At 38.0% G+C, this 17530-nt stretch overlaps 1 protein-coding gene across 9 annotated transcripts in view; it reads left to right on the top strand.

Moving 5' to 3' along the window:
* Window positions 1-17530, top strand: part of MAGI2 (membrane associated guanylate kinase, WW and PDZ domain containing 2) — a 1687880-nt gene that overhangs the window by 1440202 nt on the left and 230148 nt on the right. For 8 of the 9 annotated variants that reach the window (XM_072653189.1, XM_072653194.1, XM_072653195.1 and 5 more), the window contains 2 exons: window positions 9826-9857; window positions 15568-15757. In XM_072653189.1, coding sequence (XP_072509290.1) covers window positions 9826-9857; window positions 15568-15757 — 222 coding nt within the window. The remainder of the gene's footprint in view (window positions 1-9825; window positions 9858-15567; window positions 15758-17530) is intronic. The other variant, XM_072653188.1, reaches the window with a different exon arrangement.

Below are 17530 nucleotides of genomic sequence, written 5' to 3'. Positions count from 1 at the left end.
TCCTGAAATCTTTAAATTGTCTCTCCTGGATATATTTTCCAGGTTTTTCCAGTGAGGTTTGTTTCTCCAATGAAATGCTTCACATTGTCTGCTATTTTTTCATTCCTTTGGTTTTGTTTTATAATTTCTTGATTTTTCTTAAAGTCATTAGCTTCCATCTGCTCCATTCTAATCTTTAAGGAATTATTTTCTTCAGTGAACTTTTAGATCTCCTTTTCCATCTGACCAATTTTACTTTTAGGGCATTCTTATCCTCATTGGCTTTTTGGACCTCTTTTGCCATTTGGGTTAGTCCATTTTTTAGAGAGTTATTTTCTTCAGCATTTTTTAGGTCTCCTTTAGCAAGCAGTTGACTTGTTTTTCATGATTTTCTTGCATCACTCTCATTTCTTTTCCCAATTTGTGCTCTACTTCTCTTACTTGATTTTCAAAATCCTTCATGAGCTCTTCCATGGCCTGAGAGCAATTCATATTTTTCTTGGAGGCTTTGGATTGAAGATCCTTGACCCTTTTTTCTTCTATTTGCATGCTTTGGTCCTCTTTATCAATAAAGTAAGATTCTATAGTCTGATTCTTTTTCCAGTTTTTGCTCATTTCCCCAGCCATTTACTTGACTTTTGACCTCTTTGTCAAGGTAGTTCTCTACTTCCAGTGGGAGTGAGGTGTGTACTGTCAACCACTTGATCCCACCACAATCTGTGGGCCAAGAGCTCCAGAAACAAAGGCTGCAGCTGCCACTGCTGCTGCTGTGGCTGCTGTACATTCCTTCATCTCTTCTCTGCTCTGATGCCCTGGGCCTGGGGCCAGACCACACTCCTGCACTGATCCCATATGCTTTTTCCACTGACCTTGCAATTTGTCCTTGGTGTTTTGGGGTCCTGAAGTCTGGAAAATGAGACAGGTGTGAGAGATTCAGTCTCCCCAAGGCCTGCTCAGGTCCCCTCTGTGCCAGTGTGGTCCCCTCTAGAGTGCACTCCGCTTCCAGTGTAGCATGATGTATACTTCCCAGCTATCTTCCAAGCTGTCTTGGGCTGTAGATTTTCTTCACTCTGTCGTTCTGTGGGTTCTGCAGCTCCAGAATTTGTTTAGAGCCATTTTTTACGGGTATTTGGCTGGGCTTGGACTCAGCGCTCTAGAAAGTATGTGCTGTTACTCTGCCGTCTTGACTCTGCCCTGCTTTCTAGCTTCTGACTTCATTAATCAACTAGAACTGCTCTCTCCAAAGTTGGCAATGATCTCTTCAATGCTGAAATTAATGGCCAACTCTTATCTTTCTTGACCTCTTTGCGACATTTTACATTGTTCATCCACCTTCTGAATATTATCTCTTTTCTGGGTATGTGTTAATTGTTTCTTCTCAGTCTTCTTTGATGGATTTTCAACCATGTCATGCGCACATACTGTAGGTATCCCCATAATTCTTAGTGATCCACCTTCTTCTTTATCTCTCTGCTCTCTCAGTGATCTCATTAGCTCATATGAGTTTAATTTTCATAAACATGCAGATGATCACCGATATATCTATGTAGATATTTATCTCTCTGTATCAATTATCTATCTATCCATCTATCTATGTGTATCCAGGCCCAGTCTCCATCATAAGCTCCAATCCTTGTCCCAAATTGCTAACTGCCTGTGGGACGTTTCAAGCTGAGTTTCCTATAGGCATCTCAAATTTAATGTTAAAATAGAAGTCATTGTCTTTCCCCCAAAAGCCCACTGCTTTTCAAACTTCCCTATTATTCTCAAGAGTAACCTTCTCTCCTTTCAGTTACCCTATTTATAAATCCCAGTACAACCTTTGACTCCTCACTTTCTTTCTGTTTGGGTTGCGTATCCAGTTAGTTGCCAGATTTTGGTATTTCTTTCTCTACAACATCTCTTACAGATATCCCTTATCTTCCATCACAAAGCCACCCATCTAGTTCAGCTACTTCTTACTTTTTGCATGGACTATTACAATGGATTTCTAATTAGACTCCCAGTTTCAAGTGTCTCTCCTTGCACACGCTACAGGAATACAGTGCCATTGGTTCTCCCTTTCCCCTCATGGAAGTTACCACCCACACTGAGCTCCCTATTGTGCCTGGACCACCAACATACATCTAGACACTTCCATAGGCATTCTTGAGTAGGGCAGTGACAGAAACAGACCTCTGTTCATTTTGAGAGCTGAATAATCAATGGATTGGAGAAGAGAGAGACTTGAGGCTACCAGATGCCTCCTGAGAAGTGGATAGGAGAGATGACCAGAGAGCTGAGAGAAGCAAATGGGAAATGTCTGAATGAGAATATGATGATATTCTGAGAAATTCCTGCCTCGAGGAAGTGATGATAAGCTTAGGAATACCTTGGGTCCTTTTAGTGTTTACAGAAAATTCCAAATTGGGAATGGTTAAGGTAGGTGGGGTTCCATGCTGGCCCTTCAGCAGTGTTATTCAATCAGGAAGGAGATAGAGATGGGCCATAGAATAAAGGTGGGAGAGTTTTGTTGGACCGTGGACTGTGTGTTCATCCTTCATTGCCAAAGAAGACCATGCCATCAGATAAATGGTGACATGACCTGCACTTAACTTTGTTTTGAGTGAGGGAGGGCTGTGCAGGTCACCAGCCTCACTTCTCCTCCAGAGCCATCTGAATCTAGTGACCAGATATTCATCAGGATGACTGGAGATGACCCAGGATGAGGCAATTGGGATTAAGTGACTTGCCCAAGGTCACATAGCTAGTGAGTGTCAAGTGTCGGAAATGACATTTGAACTCAGGTCCTCCTGACTCCTAAATTCTCAGTAGAAGAACTTACTCACAAAAGTTTACCAGGATGTTGTTCATCCATTTGAACTGTCCTAAACATATTGTTAGTAGTATAGTATTCAACATTTTGTCAATATAGGCACTAAGCATTAAGGGATGTTTGATTTTACAGGCAACTAATAGAGTACTTGACTTGGAATCAGGAAGACCTGACTCAGACTTTACTAATTGTTTAAGTCCAGGCAAACACTTCATCTCTCTAAGCCTCAATTTCCTTACATGTAAAACGAGGATGATAATAATAGCACCTACCTCACAGGGTAGATATGAGTCAAATGAAACATTCTATGTAAAGCATTTTGCAACTCAGTGCATTATATAAATGTGAGTTAATAGTGTTTTCAGAATAACTCCACCATTGATCGGTCACTGCAAACTGAAATTGAACTTTAGCTGGAAATTGACAGAAAGCTCTAAGTTTTCATTTTTGGGGTTGTTTGCTTTTTCAAGGACATTTCTCTGTTATTGCTGATGTTGGTTAAGGGGTGTCTAGGTCCATCCATTAAGAGAAGCCATATGTGAGTCAAAGTTGTCTATGGGCAGATGTAAAAAAGGTAAAGGTCTCTGCATAAAATGGGATCCTTTGAGATGTTGTAAGGCAATAAATGTTTTTGACAATAAAACTATTTTTTTTGAAAGAAACAAAAGCTCTAATCACCTTGCCCTTGCTGATTTCAAATTACTGTGCCTGCAAAAGTGATTGTCCGTTTGGTGCTATGGTTATTTTTAATTGGTCTCCAGAGGCTCACCAGATATTCTCCTATGATTTATTTGTTAAAATGTAGCATCTCATTGATCTGCTTGGTTTATGTAAATGATAACATGGAAGTCAGCATTAAGTTTTCCTTTTCTAATGGTTGTCAAAGTGCCAGCCATTTTTTGGTGAAGTGTGGTCTGCCTTTGATTTGCTTTCTAGCCTAGTTTACCACTTTGTATTTATATTATTTCATTTACAATTGTGCTTCAGTTTTGCAAAGCACTTAATAACCCGTTTAAGACTCATAACTGTCCTTGAAATAGGGGCTTTTATTGGCTCTATTTTACAAATGAGGAAACTGAGGCTTTGGGAAGTTAGGTGACTAGCCTAAGGTCACAATGTGTGAGACAAGATTTTAATTTTAATTTTAATTCAGGTTTTCCTGACTCCAAATCTGAATTTATTCTTATTCTAGTCCTCGTTCTTTCCCCACTTAGATGCTCATTTTCCTATAGAAGCCCTAGAATCACCTTCCTCTCACCTGTTCAGTCTCCACCCTTCATTCTACCTGGGGATGATTCAGGGAAGGGTATAAAGTAACCTGAATGATGGCAGCAAAGAAGGGAAGCATGGAACTGCTTCTCCGACTTCTCTGCAATTGCTCCTGTCTGTTCCCACCCTAGTACTGTTCTGTCAGTAGCAATGAGTCTTGATTTCCTCCCATCACCCCATCCTACCTCAATTTCCAGCCAAAGGCCTTGTTCATTCATCCAGAGCCTCTACCTCTGCTCTTGGGATGGAACGCCCAAGCTAACCCAAGTCTACTTTTTCTCTGACTATTTACTCAGTACTTTGGTATGTACTGTCATAATTAGCATTTCTATATGATTTTCTTTTTCCCTAAAGAGCCTAAAGTGAGCAGGAAAAAAGATAAAGTGATGGGCCAAAGGAGAGAGCTTTTTTATACTTCACTTCTTTTTTATGTACTACCAGTAAAAACCCTTTAGAAAATTTCAGAAGGGTTATTCATGGACTATATTCAGTTTCTCATTCAGTTAGGCAAGAGAGGAAATGTGTTCATATATAGAATCATAGAATTTTAGAGTTAGGAAGGATCCATGAGGCCACCTAGACTATATTCAATCTCATAAATAGAGGAATTGTCCTTAATGCATCCCCAGTAAGTGATTGTCTAGCCTCTACTTGAACATATTCCAGGGATGGGGCACTTATTACCAGTGAGGTAGTTAATTCAATTTTCAGACAGTCTTATTTGTTTAAACGGCCTCTAACTGAAGTATGGTTCCTAGTAGCATCCACCCATCGGTCCTGCTTCTCTCTTTTGTACCTAAAAGAAAAGCAGAAATCAAATGCCTCTTCCACACAATCCTTCAAATACTTGAACACAATGGCCATGTCCCCTGATCTTCTCCTTATCAAACAAAATAGAAGCACAAGGAAAAGCGGTACTGGGAAACAAAGCAAGTGGGCTGATCCATGGCACCCTAGAAGAAAAGAAGGTGGCAAGCAACCTGTAGGAGCCCAGAAGTGTCTGAAGAAACATATACGGAAAGGATTCCATTATTCTATGCTGCTTACCCTTTCTCCTTCCTCTCTCAGCTCCCTGAACACCTCCTTTACCCACTTTTCGCTTCCCTAAATCTCTACTTTGCATACACCCACACAGATATATATGTATACTCATATGTATACATGTACATATTTGTCTATAGTGTGTGTATTTGCATATAGAAAAAATATAACATAAAACACACAAAATAATAACATTATATACATGCTATGTTGTATACACAATTTTATAAATATGTACATATGTTTATATATGTATATATGTGTTCTATGTATATGTTACACATAAACATGTATTTTATAAATAGCAAATCTATATGTTTATTTGTACATACACATAACAATTTTTTAAAAAGAAAAATAAAAGGAAAAAATTCAGCAAGAGAGGGGGAGAGAAGGAAACATTCATTTATATAATGCCTACCATGTGTTAAACACTGGGTTAAACAATTTTACAAACATTGTCTCATTTGATCCTCACAACAACCCTTGGAGTTGGATATGCCCCATATTATGCCCCATATGCATAATAATATGTGTCAGATCAAAACAAATTCTGTCTTTATTTTTGTATTATGGACAGTGCAAAGCCTTTCTGTCTCCCTACTTTTATTTCCATTTTTACGGAACGATTGAGAATTTTTCAAAGGCTTACAGAGGTTCTCCCAAACATTGTTTTTTACTTTCACGATTGTAAGTCTTTTTTTAAAAATCATTATCTTTTTCTTGAGTCAAATTGTTTCCATTTGACCAGCTCAGTTGTTCCCCCATCCAAATACAGTGTGACCTAGAAAAGTCTCCATCAGTGCCTGAAGGCTCCCAGGCTGAGCAAGGTTATTTTCATGTTCCAACCTGGTGTTAAAATCATCCCAGAAACTTCCATACTAGAAGCCAGAAAGAGACTGCAAGCATGACCTACAGATAATAGGTCAGACTCAGGACTGCTTCTGAAGGGAGGCCAAGCTAAATGACAGTCTCACCTTTCCACTTCCCTAGTTTCATCTCAGTTCTGGTAGCTATGCTGCCAAAAGGGGCAGAGGATTATGTATTTTTGCCATGGGAAAAAATTATATCCTTGAAGATTATTTCCCAGGCTCCCCATGGGGCTAACCCATAACAAATTGTGAGAAGATACTCTGTCAAGTGTTCCACTGCATACGTGTCTATTTCTTGAAAAGATCCTGGAGGAGAAGGAAATAATCAAAGCATTTCATAGGCATGCTATAAACAAGGTGCTGGTGTGTGGATCGCTGGAAAGGAAAGATATCACGAAACCTCTATGATCATATTTCAGTTTTCACTGCATATTAGCAACATTCACTAGTGCTCCATTTGAGGATTTAGAAGCTATATACATCTAAAAAAATGTGAGAAGGGCCACATGACTAAAGTGAAGTCACTCTACACCAAGAGAAGAAAGAAGAAGAAAAAGAGGAGGAGTAACTAGCATTTATTGAGCACTTTAAAAATATCTCATTTGATTCTCACAACAATCCTGGGTTATAGATGCTATTATTATCCCCATTTTGTAGAGGATAATAGGGGAAACTGAGGCAGACTAACATCTTGTGACTTTTCCAGAGGCGTAGCCCTAGTAAGCGACAAAGATGGGATTTAAATTCAGTTCATTCTGATTCCAAGTCCAACAATCTATTCAGGGCACCACCACAGCTCAAAAGCAGTCTAACCTTGAGCAGAATTTTTTTTAGGGTCAGAATTCTCATCTGAAAATGAAAAATTACTAAGTGAGCATTAAGGTTCTATTGAGCTCCAAAATTATATTCTAAGAATTGATTTGGAGTCTGATTTTTTTTCTCATTTACAAAAAAAAAAAAACCTCAGTGTCTCAGCCTCAGAATACCATTCAAACAGAGTTAATATGGTCTTTTAAGGCACTGCATTTAACGAGGTTCATGCACAAGGTGATGGAGGGGCAGGGCAAGGTAGATCATTATTGTCCCAGAAGTTAAGGACGACCTTTTCTTCATCTTCAGCCTTCTTGGTTTCTCTAAAGCATTTAACACTCTTGATCAATGTCTCCTCCTCGATACTATCTGTCTTCTCCTCTTATCTGTTTGTTGTTTTTCAGGAAAGGTCCTTTGCTCCATCATTCCTTTCTTATCCACTACAATGGGCATCCTTCACGATTCTGTCCTGGGACTTTGCTTTTTCTGTTTCCCCTTTGGTGACTTCCCACATCTATCTATCTATCTATCATCTATCTATCTATCTATCTATCTATCTATCTATCTATCTATCTATCTATCTATCTGTCTGTCTGTCTATCCATCTATCTATATATCCACCTATTGTCATGATCTCTTTCCTAAAGTCCAGTTCTATATTTTTAATTACCTTTGACATCTCCTGCCAGTTATTCTGTAGGTATTCCAAATTCAACATTTCCAAAATAAAATTATTTCTTCTCTCCCCCACTCAAAATTGCACCACTCGTCTAAAATTCCTTATTTCTGGTGGAAGTATCCCATCTTTCCACTTGACCAGATTTGCAACTTCAGAATCACACCTGCCCCTTCCTTTCCCCTCTCCTTCATCTTTTATGTACAATCAGTTGCCAAATCCTATCAAATTTTTCCTAGGTGGTACCACCTGAAATAAGCCTTAACTGGAGCTCGGGATTCTAAGGTGTTGGGTTAAAGAGGGAGAGCATTCCAGGCATGGAGAATAGCTTATACACAAATATGGAGTTGGAGAATGGAATATTGAATATAGAGAACAAGATGTCAAGCTTAACTGTAACAGTGTGTCAAGAGGAGAAATGGGAAATAAGTCTGGAGAGATAAATTAGAGTTTCCTTGTGAAAAGTTTAAAATACCAAATGGAGGAATTTGTATTTCATACTAGGATGGCCACTTGCAATACTACTTGAAGATTGTTTTCTATAAACCTTAGAAAAACAGTTAATCCATTAAGCACAAAAAAAATTTGTCTACTTTTGCACCTGGTGGATAAAAAATAGAAAAGATCACATTTTTCACTTTAAAGCAGAGACACTTGCTACTGGAACCCGGGGTAATGGTATCTGAAAGAGAATTTTAGTGCATCATAGACAGGGAATTACTTATACTCTTCTCAGCGCTTCTTTAAGCCTTGATCACATTATTTAAAGGTCTAACTAATATTAATCTAACTAATCACCTAACTAATTAATCTAACTAATAATAAACTCAAACAAGTTTCAGCTGTTAAAGACAGAGAAGAAAAGGTGAAGGGGCGGTTGGTTTTAGTGAAAGCCTTACTGTCTTAGATGCTACTTACTTATAAAGGAAAATAAGCTGAAGTTTTCTGTTGTTGCTACTTCCTACAGGTCTTGAACTTTTGGTAAATGAGAAGCACGCATATGTTTTCAACATAACATGCTATTTTTGAGGATTGTTTTTCTTTGGACATATCAGTGCCAAAGTGGGAAAATGTGGTGTGATGAGGAAATACTTAGATTTGTAAAATCGCATCTGTTGTGACTAATTTGTTCATTGGGAGAGGTGGTAAGGGCAGCAATTATTGTCAGCACTATTTTTTCAAGTTTTTTTTTTCCCTTAAACTATGATTAAGTTTTCCTCTTTTTGTCTGTTTTCATATGAGGTATCATACCAAACTGATAAATGCAAATCTGGCTGCTGTCTCAGTTGTCGTTTGAGGTCACAACAAAATCAGTCCAATCAGTTTTGTTGTTTGTGACAGCAAAGAGAATTCTATTGCCTGGAAAAATATTGATCTGGTGTCCAATGGATATTCATTTCTAATGCCAGTTCATTTTGGAGATCACATACTTTTTTTGAGGCCCTCTGAACACCCAAAGGACAGTTCAGGGTTAGAACTATAAGGGACTTAAGAAAAATCATAGAGCCCAAAATACTATAAAGTCACAAGTGATAAGTAGCAGAGCTGAGATCTGAACACAGATCTTCTAATTCTAAATCTAGCAATCTTACCACATTTTAATAATACACTTACCCAACCAACTTAACTTTATAATTACATACTACAAAAAAAAAATTGCTTCTTCTATTTCTTCACATGAAAAACAATTTCCTATGAAAAATTATATTTATTTGTTTTTACAATTATCTTCATTGCTCCATGTCAGAGGCAGTCATACCTAATGTCAGCCCAAGTCAGGAAAGCTGAGACTTAGACCATAGGTCATTGTTGAGTGTCCTACCTTGAATGAATGGGCGTTACCTCACTCAAAGTGAGTACCTGCAAAGACCTTGGCCTAAAGGATCCAAGGTCTCCCAGTGCATCCTGGGTCATCTCCAGTCATCCTGATGAATATCTGGTCACTGGATTCAGATGGCTCTGGAGGAGAAGTGAGGCTGGTGACCTGCACAGCCCTCCCTCACTCAAAACAAAGTCAAGTGCAAGTCATGTCATCATTTCTCTGATGGCCTGGTCTTCTTTGGCAATGAAGGATGAACACAATCCTTGAGAACAGTAGTAACCCTCAGTGTTTTCATTTCCCCAGATGTAAAATAAGAAAATATTTCTAGGTAAAAACAGTGTAATTCTTCAAAATCTTTACTTTAGGCTATAAAGTTAGATAATTTTAAATTATTCATTTCTTATTACTTTCCTTGCTCAATTGCATACTATTATTTATTATAATTGGAAGAATAGATTATAAAGAATCTGAACATGGAATTATTTAGGACTAATGCTTTGATGTATTTTTTAAAGTTTACATTTTGTTTTCTTTATTTCAGGTTTCTTTTCTCCTTGGAAAACTCCAAAGCCTGTAAGTTGGTACCATTATAATTTTTTCCTGTGGTTCTAATGATGATGTCCATTTCTATAAATGTTTATCTGTAGTCTCCCCATATAATAGAACAGCAGTATGGTACAGTAGAAGGAGCAATGATCTTAGATCTAAGTGTAGATCTCAGTACCACCTGCATGACATTGGACAAGTCATTCAGCCTTTCTGTACTTCAGCTTCCTCATCTGCATAATGAAGTTTAAACCAGAGGGCCTCTGAGACCTTTTCTAGCTCTTGAATCTATGATAAGGTGACCCCATGAGCACTACAGATGACTGAGAAGGTCCCTTATGGCTCTCGAGCTAGAATCTCATGTCAAAAGATTAAATGTCCTTTTATTATTTCTTAATGCCGGGTTCCCAAAGACTAAATTAAAAAGTAACCTTTCATTTCTGTCTCCTTTGTACTTTCAAAACTCCAACTTAAAAGCTTTAAGAGGATTCCTAAAGAAGGATTTCCCAATAAATCTCTTAATATCCCTCTCACAAACACTATGGTCTTTTTGCTAATGCACCACTTATTAAAATGGTCCTTAACAAGGACTCACAAGTCCAGAGAGTATCAAAGAAGTTAGAGGCCTACTTGAAAAGAATTTAGCCTGTGCAAATAAGAATCTTTAATGGAAGATAAATCAGAATCCACAGAATCACAGTTAACTAAGAGTCTTCAGTTGAATGACATTTACTTTTTAAAAATACTCACTTAACTTCTCTGAGACTTAGTTTCACCTAACGTGAAGGAATTGAAAGCCAGGAGGCTAAATGCCGGTCTGCTGAGTCATCATTTGCTGTATCTCCACATGGCTGCCAGATCAATACATACCTGAATTTTCTCTCTTGAGACAGCCTAAAACACTGATAAGACTGAGCAGGCTGGTAAATGTATTTAGAGGTTGATGGATTTTGTCTATCTCTTTGACAGAGTTGAATCAGTAGTTGTAGAGGATCCCAAATTGCCAGAAGGGGAGAAAATGCATAGTTATGCTACTGCTTAGTCATGGATTCATTTATAAGGATTAGATTTATGGTGTTAGCAGAGTTCATCCTGCTTTAAAGTTCTGTGAAAATCACACAAGTGAAAGACTTATGGCAGCGTGATTAAATCAAGGAAAGCATTGGGCCTGAAGATAGCATACTTTCTCCTCATGTTTTCAAAATTTGCCCTTTTTCATTTTTTTCTGATTCTGCCTGGTAAGGAGGAGCCCTAACTGTCAGCCTGACCAATGACTTAGAAATTTTTTAAAATCTTGTGTGCATATGTGTTGGTATGTATGTGTGTGCATAGCTAGTTTAGAAACTCACTTGGTTGACTTCAGCTTGGAAAGCAGTATAAAATTTACTGTTTTACAGAGATATCTTCTAGCTAAATGAGATATTTTTAAAAATTATGTTGAGATATACTCTATAGGAAAATTCATTATTATCAATTCTAATAGAAAGCTTACCAGTATATTAATCTCTGCTGTGGGCTTTTCTCAGACAGAGGTAGGGAAACCAATAATTGGAGAACCAACCTAGACACATGCCTCTGGGGCTGAAGGAAATTATCAACATGTACGTATCATCATTTAGTTTTTATCTCTTATTTTCAACAGAGAAACTGATTGGAAATTATTCCTCATTCTTAGCAAACCATTTAATTCAATATATGACTCTGAAAAGAAGGGACTTTGAAAGTATTTAATGTGGTGTGGCAGGAAGGACATTTAAATTGGAGTCAAAGGACCTGGCTTTGTGTTCTAGATTTGTGTCACTTGCTAACTCTGTGACCTTAGGTATGTTCTGTGACCTCTCTGAACCCAACTTGTCTTATCTGTAAAATGGTAAAAAAAAAAAAAAATGATGATTGCTCAATTTGCCTCACAAAATTGATGCGAGGAACAAATGAAATGATATGTGTGAAATGGTTTATAAATCCTGAAGTACTAGATTATGTCATTGTGATCCTTTACCATTATCTAGTTTTAGTGTGTTGTTTTGGCCAAAATGCCCAGTATTAATTCCGTCGGCCCAATCTTAAAATAGTGTGCTCTGGTATTGTATACTTCCTGGTGGAATTTCACTAGAAACTTTACAGCAGCATCACATTGCCATGATTACGCAATCCAGTGATTTCCTTATATGTACCACATTTATACAGATTATGCCATTTGATGTGATTACAGCATTTGCTGTCACTATAGTAATTACATCCATAGTCAATAATTCCAAAAAAGGTTTCTCAATTAATCTTGAACCCATGCTGCCCCACAAAAACGAAGCAACAACAGCCAAGTTCTGAACTTCCAAGACCTCAGCCTGGCAAAGAAAATTGATCACTTTTGTACCAGTTTCATGAATCTCCCTAGATTTTCTTTGGTCTAAAGGTTTCCATGCTTCTAACAAGTTCCCAGTGAAATCTCCAGCAGTTCTGTTTGAGGGACAAGATGCAAAATTTCTATTCTGAGATGTAGAAACTTTTGCTTCTTTGCTGAGCCTTCTGTCTTGGGGAACATTTTTATCTGTCACACAGGGATATAGACACCAAGAGACCAAGGCAAGCTTGAAGAGGCCATGAAGGACTCTCTAGCTATGCAATAGGGGTCTGGAAGATCCCATAGACCAAATAAGGAAACAGATTGGGGTAGATTGTTAATATAGGAAGGGACACACCAGTCCTGTGATTCTAGTCAGGAAATTAGAATCTGTTGTCTAGGAAATTGATTTAGAACTAGTGGAGCCCTCAGAAACCATCTATTCCAACACTCTCGTTTTACAGATGAGGAAAATGAGAGCCAGAGAGATTAAGTAACTTCCCCCAAATCACACAGCTAATAAGCAATAGAACGCAGTCTAGGTAAACGGGTAATATCCAAAGTTCAAGAATTCACTGGAAATAGGAAGAAGCAAGAAGATATAATATTACCAAATAGGTAATAGTAACCAGAGTCTAAATCCCAAGTCAAGTTAAGGAAGAGCAAGAGAGTATTGAATTCCCCCCATTAGAATGTAAAGCCTTTGTAAGTAGGTATCATTTTCTTTTTTCCCTCCAGTGCCTAGCACACAGCCTCAAACATAGTTGGTATTTAATAAGTTCTTGTTAATTGATTAATTGATGTAAACAGTAAAGAGCCCAAAGACAAAAAAGGCTAATGGAATAGCAAAGCATATGGAGATTGTGCATATTTCAAAGTAGTGAACAGAACCCAAAGGCAAAGAAGGAAACTGGGAAGCAGACAGTTAATGTCAGCCAAGGTAGTGAAATGGTTGAGCAGGAACTGTACTAGAAAGTTAGGCTGAAACCTCTGTTCTAGCCTCAAGGTTACTTGCCTTCTGCCCTGGTTTTATGTGTCTTTCTGGATGGGTCCAGGCATGGGCCCACTTTTAAGTGTTGACAACCCAGGAGAGGCAGAAGCCTACAGATGCTGGCAGATACTGATGACAGAAGGCTTTACCATTTCTGGAACAGTGTTAGTCTGAAAAGCCAATACTATTTTTATTCTATAAATTTTTCCCTCAGTCATTTTCATGAGTACCATAGTTTGGACCTTTTAAAATCACCTGACGAAATGACTTCAAGTATTGATGAATGGCACGGCAAAAAGTTGTGAATGCTTTCCTAAGAAAACACAGTACTGAAGATAGATTTCCCATTCTCTGTGCTTCACAATGTCGAGAGTTTGTCACTCTGCCATGGGAATAAGCTGACTCTCCCAAACAACGCTGGTGGCATTGTTGGCTTTGTAGTTTCAAAATTGGTTTTTAGATCTCCTAATACTTCACCTGAAACACACTTACTTCGTTGTACTGCATATGAACTAATATGTACCCCAGCAAGACGTTTAGGGGTGACAGATCACCTACCTTGCAAAGATGGGGAAAACAAGAAGACATGAGCACAAGCCCTATTACAGCAAATAGAATACTGTGGCTACTCAAACTGGATAGTTCAAGTTTATATATAAACTTGTATATAAAACTTGTCAGGATTGAGCACCTTATGTGTGAAGAGCTTAGGGAGGCACAAATCATACAAGAGAAAGAATACTGGATTAGGAGTATGAAAGTCTCTGCCACTCCTTTACTACCTATGTGACCTTGGGCAACTCACTGAATTTCGTTGTCCTTTAGTTTCTTAAAATGAGAGAGTTGAACTAGACCAGGGGTTCTTAACTATGGATAGATTTCAAAGAATTTTTGATTGGAATGGGGAGGAGGGAAATGACATCTTTGTTTTTACTAATCTCCAACCAAAATTTAGCATTTCCTTCAATTATAAGTGTAGGCAACCAAACATTGATCTGAGAGTATTGTTCTTTGAACAGTGTCTAATACATAGTGAGCACTTAATAAATGCTTTATCTGTCTGCTTTCCCTGAGAATGGTCCATAGACTTTGTAAGATTGTCATAAAAACCCTATGATACAAAAAAAAAAAAAGGGGGGGAAAGAAAAAGAAGAAAGAGATTAGAACTCCTGTCTGGAAGATAACTAAGATGTCGTTCAGCTGTAAATCTATGATCTCATGATTGTGAAACATGTTGAATTGAACATGTGAAACCTGAAAGTAAAAGAGGGAAGTTGATAAAAAAAAGCTGTAGTGCTCGTTAAATGCAGTGAGCTTGATAAAAACGGGAAATATAATTTTACTCCAAAAGCACAATATTTTTTCACATCAATCATTAGCTTTCAGAGCAGCTTTTTTCTAAGAGAATAAGGACTATTGACTAAATAATGAAGCACAGTGCAATACTTTTAAAACACGCAATGCAAGACCATTCTACCGACACTTTTACTGTATTAAATATACTTGACAGCGAGCAGAAAATGAGGTTAGCATCAAACCACAAACTCATCAGTCTATTCTCAAGTTGCTACATATTTAAGCAACTATGCCTTAGCTACAGTTATCGTCCTAGCTTTGTGACTAGACTGTGTGACCTAGAGAAAGTTATACTTGCTCTAAGACTCAGTTTCCCCATCAGTAGAATGAGGGGGTTAACCATATGATCTATAAGATTCTTTCCAGCTAATTCTATGATTTTATGATAGACGTATCAGAACCAGTTTAATATGCAGTTAAATAATATGTGGTAACCATGGAAACCCGGACAATGGTTCTCAGAATGGGGCCAGCATGTTTTCACAGCAGAAGAGGATTAGCTAGAGGCCAAGAAGAGCTAGTATTGTTCATCTCAAGTCATTGAGACAAACCAGAGCCAACAAGGTAACCACATTTAAATGGCCCCACATCTGGTTTATCTGTAACATCAAGGCAACACCTTGTATTTGGCTAGCGAACTAATTCTTTGCTGAATAAGGTGATAAGATCAGGAAGAAGGTTCTCACAGAGAAAAATAATTGAATCTACTATAATGGGCTCAGCTTAGCAAAAAACCTCAGACAATTCTCAGGTCTTATACTGTTGTGTACTTGCCTAAGGACTGATGGAAGAGTATTAATGTGAGGAGGGCTTGATTATTGGTAACATGTAAGTAAGGTTCACTGGGATAATGGTACATACTTTTAAAAGTGTGTATGTGTGTGTATTCCTGTTTTCTTTTATCAACAGTCTAAACCATGATGTATTATAACCTTGGGAACAGTTGGTTTTTTGCTAACCATGTTACCTAGTCCAGACTCTCTAACTATGCCTGAGGGGAAGAGGGAAGCTACTTCCAAATTCACCTAATTTTACTATTGTCTTTTCAGATAATGGATCGATGGGAGAATCAAGGCAGCCCTCAAACCAGCTTATCTGCTCCAGCTATACCACAGAATCTCCCCTTTCCAACCTCCCTTCACAGGAGTTCATTTCCTGATTCAACAGAGGCCTTTGATCCGAGGAAGCCTGACCCATATGAGCTATACGAGAAATCCAGAGCAATATATGAAAGTAGGCGTAAGTGAAAGGCCCAAATGACCAAGGGTGCCATTAATTGTGACTAGAATTCCTCCCTAAATGTTTTAAGGCTGAGTTAGTTCAGTAGCATTTTCTGCTCGGTGTTTTAAAAGTAATTCAAATAGGAAGCCAACTGGTGTATTCTGTTCTAAAGGGGACTTTTCCCTCTGTCCTGACACTTTCACCCCTTTTAGAAGGCTGTCTTAAGTTTGGTATCTTCATTTTAGAAGTCCGTTTCCCACTATGGTTTCTCCTAAGCTCCCAAGCCAAATCAGCAAGTTATCAACTAGAAAACTGTTTTACTAAATTGTTTTATTTTGGGCAACTCTAGCAACATGAAGTATTATTTTTAACTATATCTATTTAGGAGTCTGTAGTCTAAAACAATTTTTTTCCCCAACATTCCATCATGTCACAAGATAAAGGCTTTGAATGAGATGTCAATCAAGTTTTGTCTGACCTGAACCTAGCTGAATTAAAAAAAAAAACACAGAAAAAGGAGTCAAGTTCTACTCCTTTAAAAAAAAGTGTTTCCTTTGTTAAAAGGGACTTAATTGGATCAATTTTGAAAGCTTATTGTACAAATGATACTCTCTGAATATTTGCCCTGCTGTTTAAAAGGCTTCATAAAGGGTTCAGTGCATTTTTGGAATGAGGAAACAAAAACTTTTATTAGAGCACATATATATGTGATGCTTATAATCAAACCATCACCCAGGTGATCTCATGGAATAGTGTGAGAAAGAAAAAAAAAAGATGAGTAGTATAAAAATGTAGAGTGCTGACGGAACAAAACCCAGGAAATAAATGGTAATGTGATGCTGTAGAAAGAGCACTGTACAGTGGGGTGGGGGGAAGAGGAGCAAAGATTGGGAGAAAAGCTATTGAGAAGTGACAGTAATGGAAAACAGCATCAATAAAATATTCATCTAACATTTATATTAAAAAGCACCAAACTGAGGCATCCAAAGGGCTGAGATTTAGCTTAACTCTGCCACTCATTAGATCTTTGGCTTTCAGCAGCTTACCCTCACCTGGCCTCAGTTTCCTTTTTTATAAAGTGAGACAAAGTACTACTTGATGTCCAGACCATTTTTATAGCTCTAAAAGCCCATTTATCTAAATTAGGAATTGAGAGTCCTACTCTCATAAAAGCTTTTTTATAGTTCTTAGTGTTCTAGTTGACTATGAATGAAGGTCTGTGCTTTGGTGCTCTAGAAAGATCACTTAAGTGTTTATCATTAATTGCAAAGGAAGTCGCAAGGCTTAAACTGTGTGCACTTGGACCTTAGGCTGCTTTCTCATATTGTATGCCCAGCAATGAGCTCGTAAGCAACATACTCACAGTGGTAAAGGGAAAAAACAATACCGTGTTTCCCCACTCTGCCCCCTCAAAACACACACACACACACACACACACACACACATACACACAGACACACACAGACACACATACACACACAGGCACACACACAGGCACACACACAGACACACACACAGGCTCACACACATACACACACATACACACATACACACACATATACACACACATACACACTGACATACACACATACACACACACATACACACACACATACACACACACACACTATCATAACTTGTAAAAATTCACTTTTTTTGATTAAATGCTAAGATGGAAGCCTATTAAGAAATAATTGCTCATGGTCTGAATAGACAGGCCTTCCATAATATCATGTCTGGTTGCTGGATCTCATCTTTCCCCTTCAAAATGGTTTCTGGGTAGATAACTGT

The sequence above is a fragment of the Notamacropus eugenii genome, chromosome 3, assembly GCF_028372415.1.
Source record: "Notamacropus eugenii isolate mMacEug1 chromosome 3, mMacEug1.pri_v2, whole genome shotgun sequence".
NCBI lineage: Eukaryota > Metazoa > Chordata > Mammalia > Diprotodontia > Macropodidae > Notamacropus > Notamacropus eugenii.
Note: the sequence above shows the minus strand (reverse complement) of the source record. Positions and strands in the feature narration are given on the sequence as shown.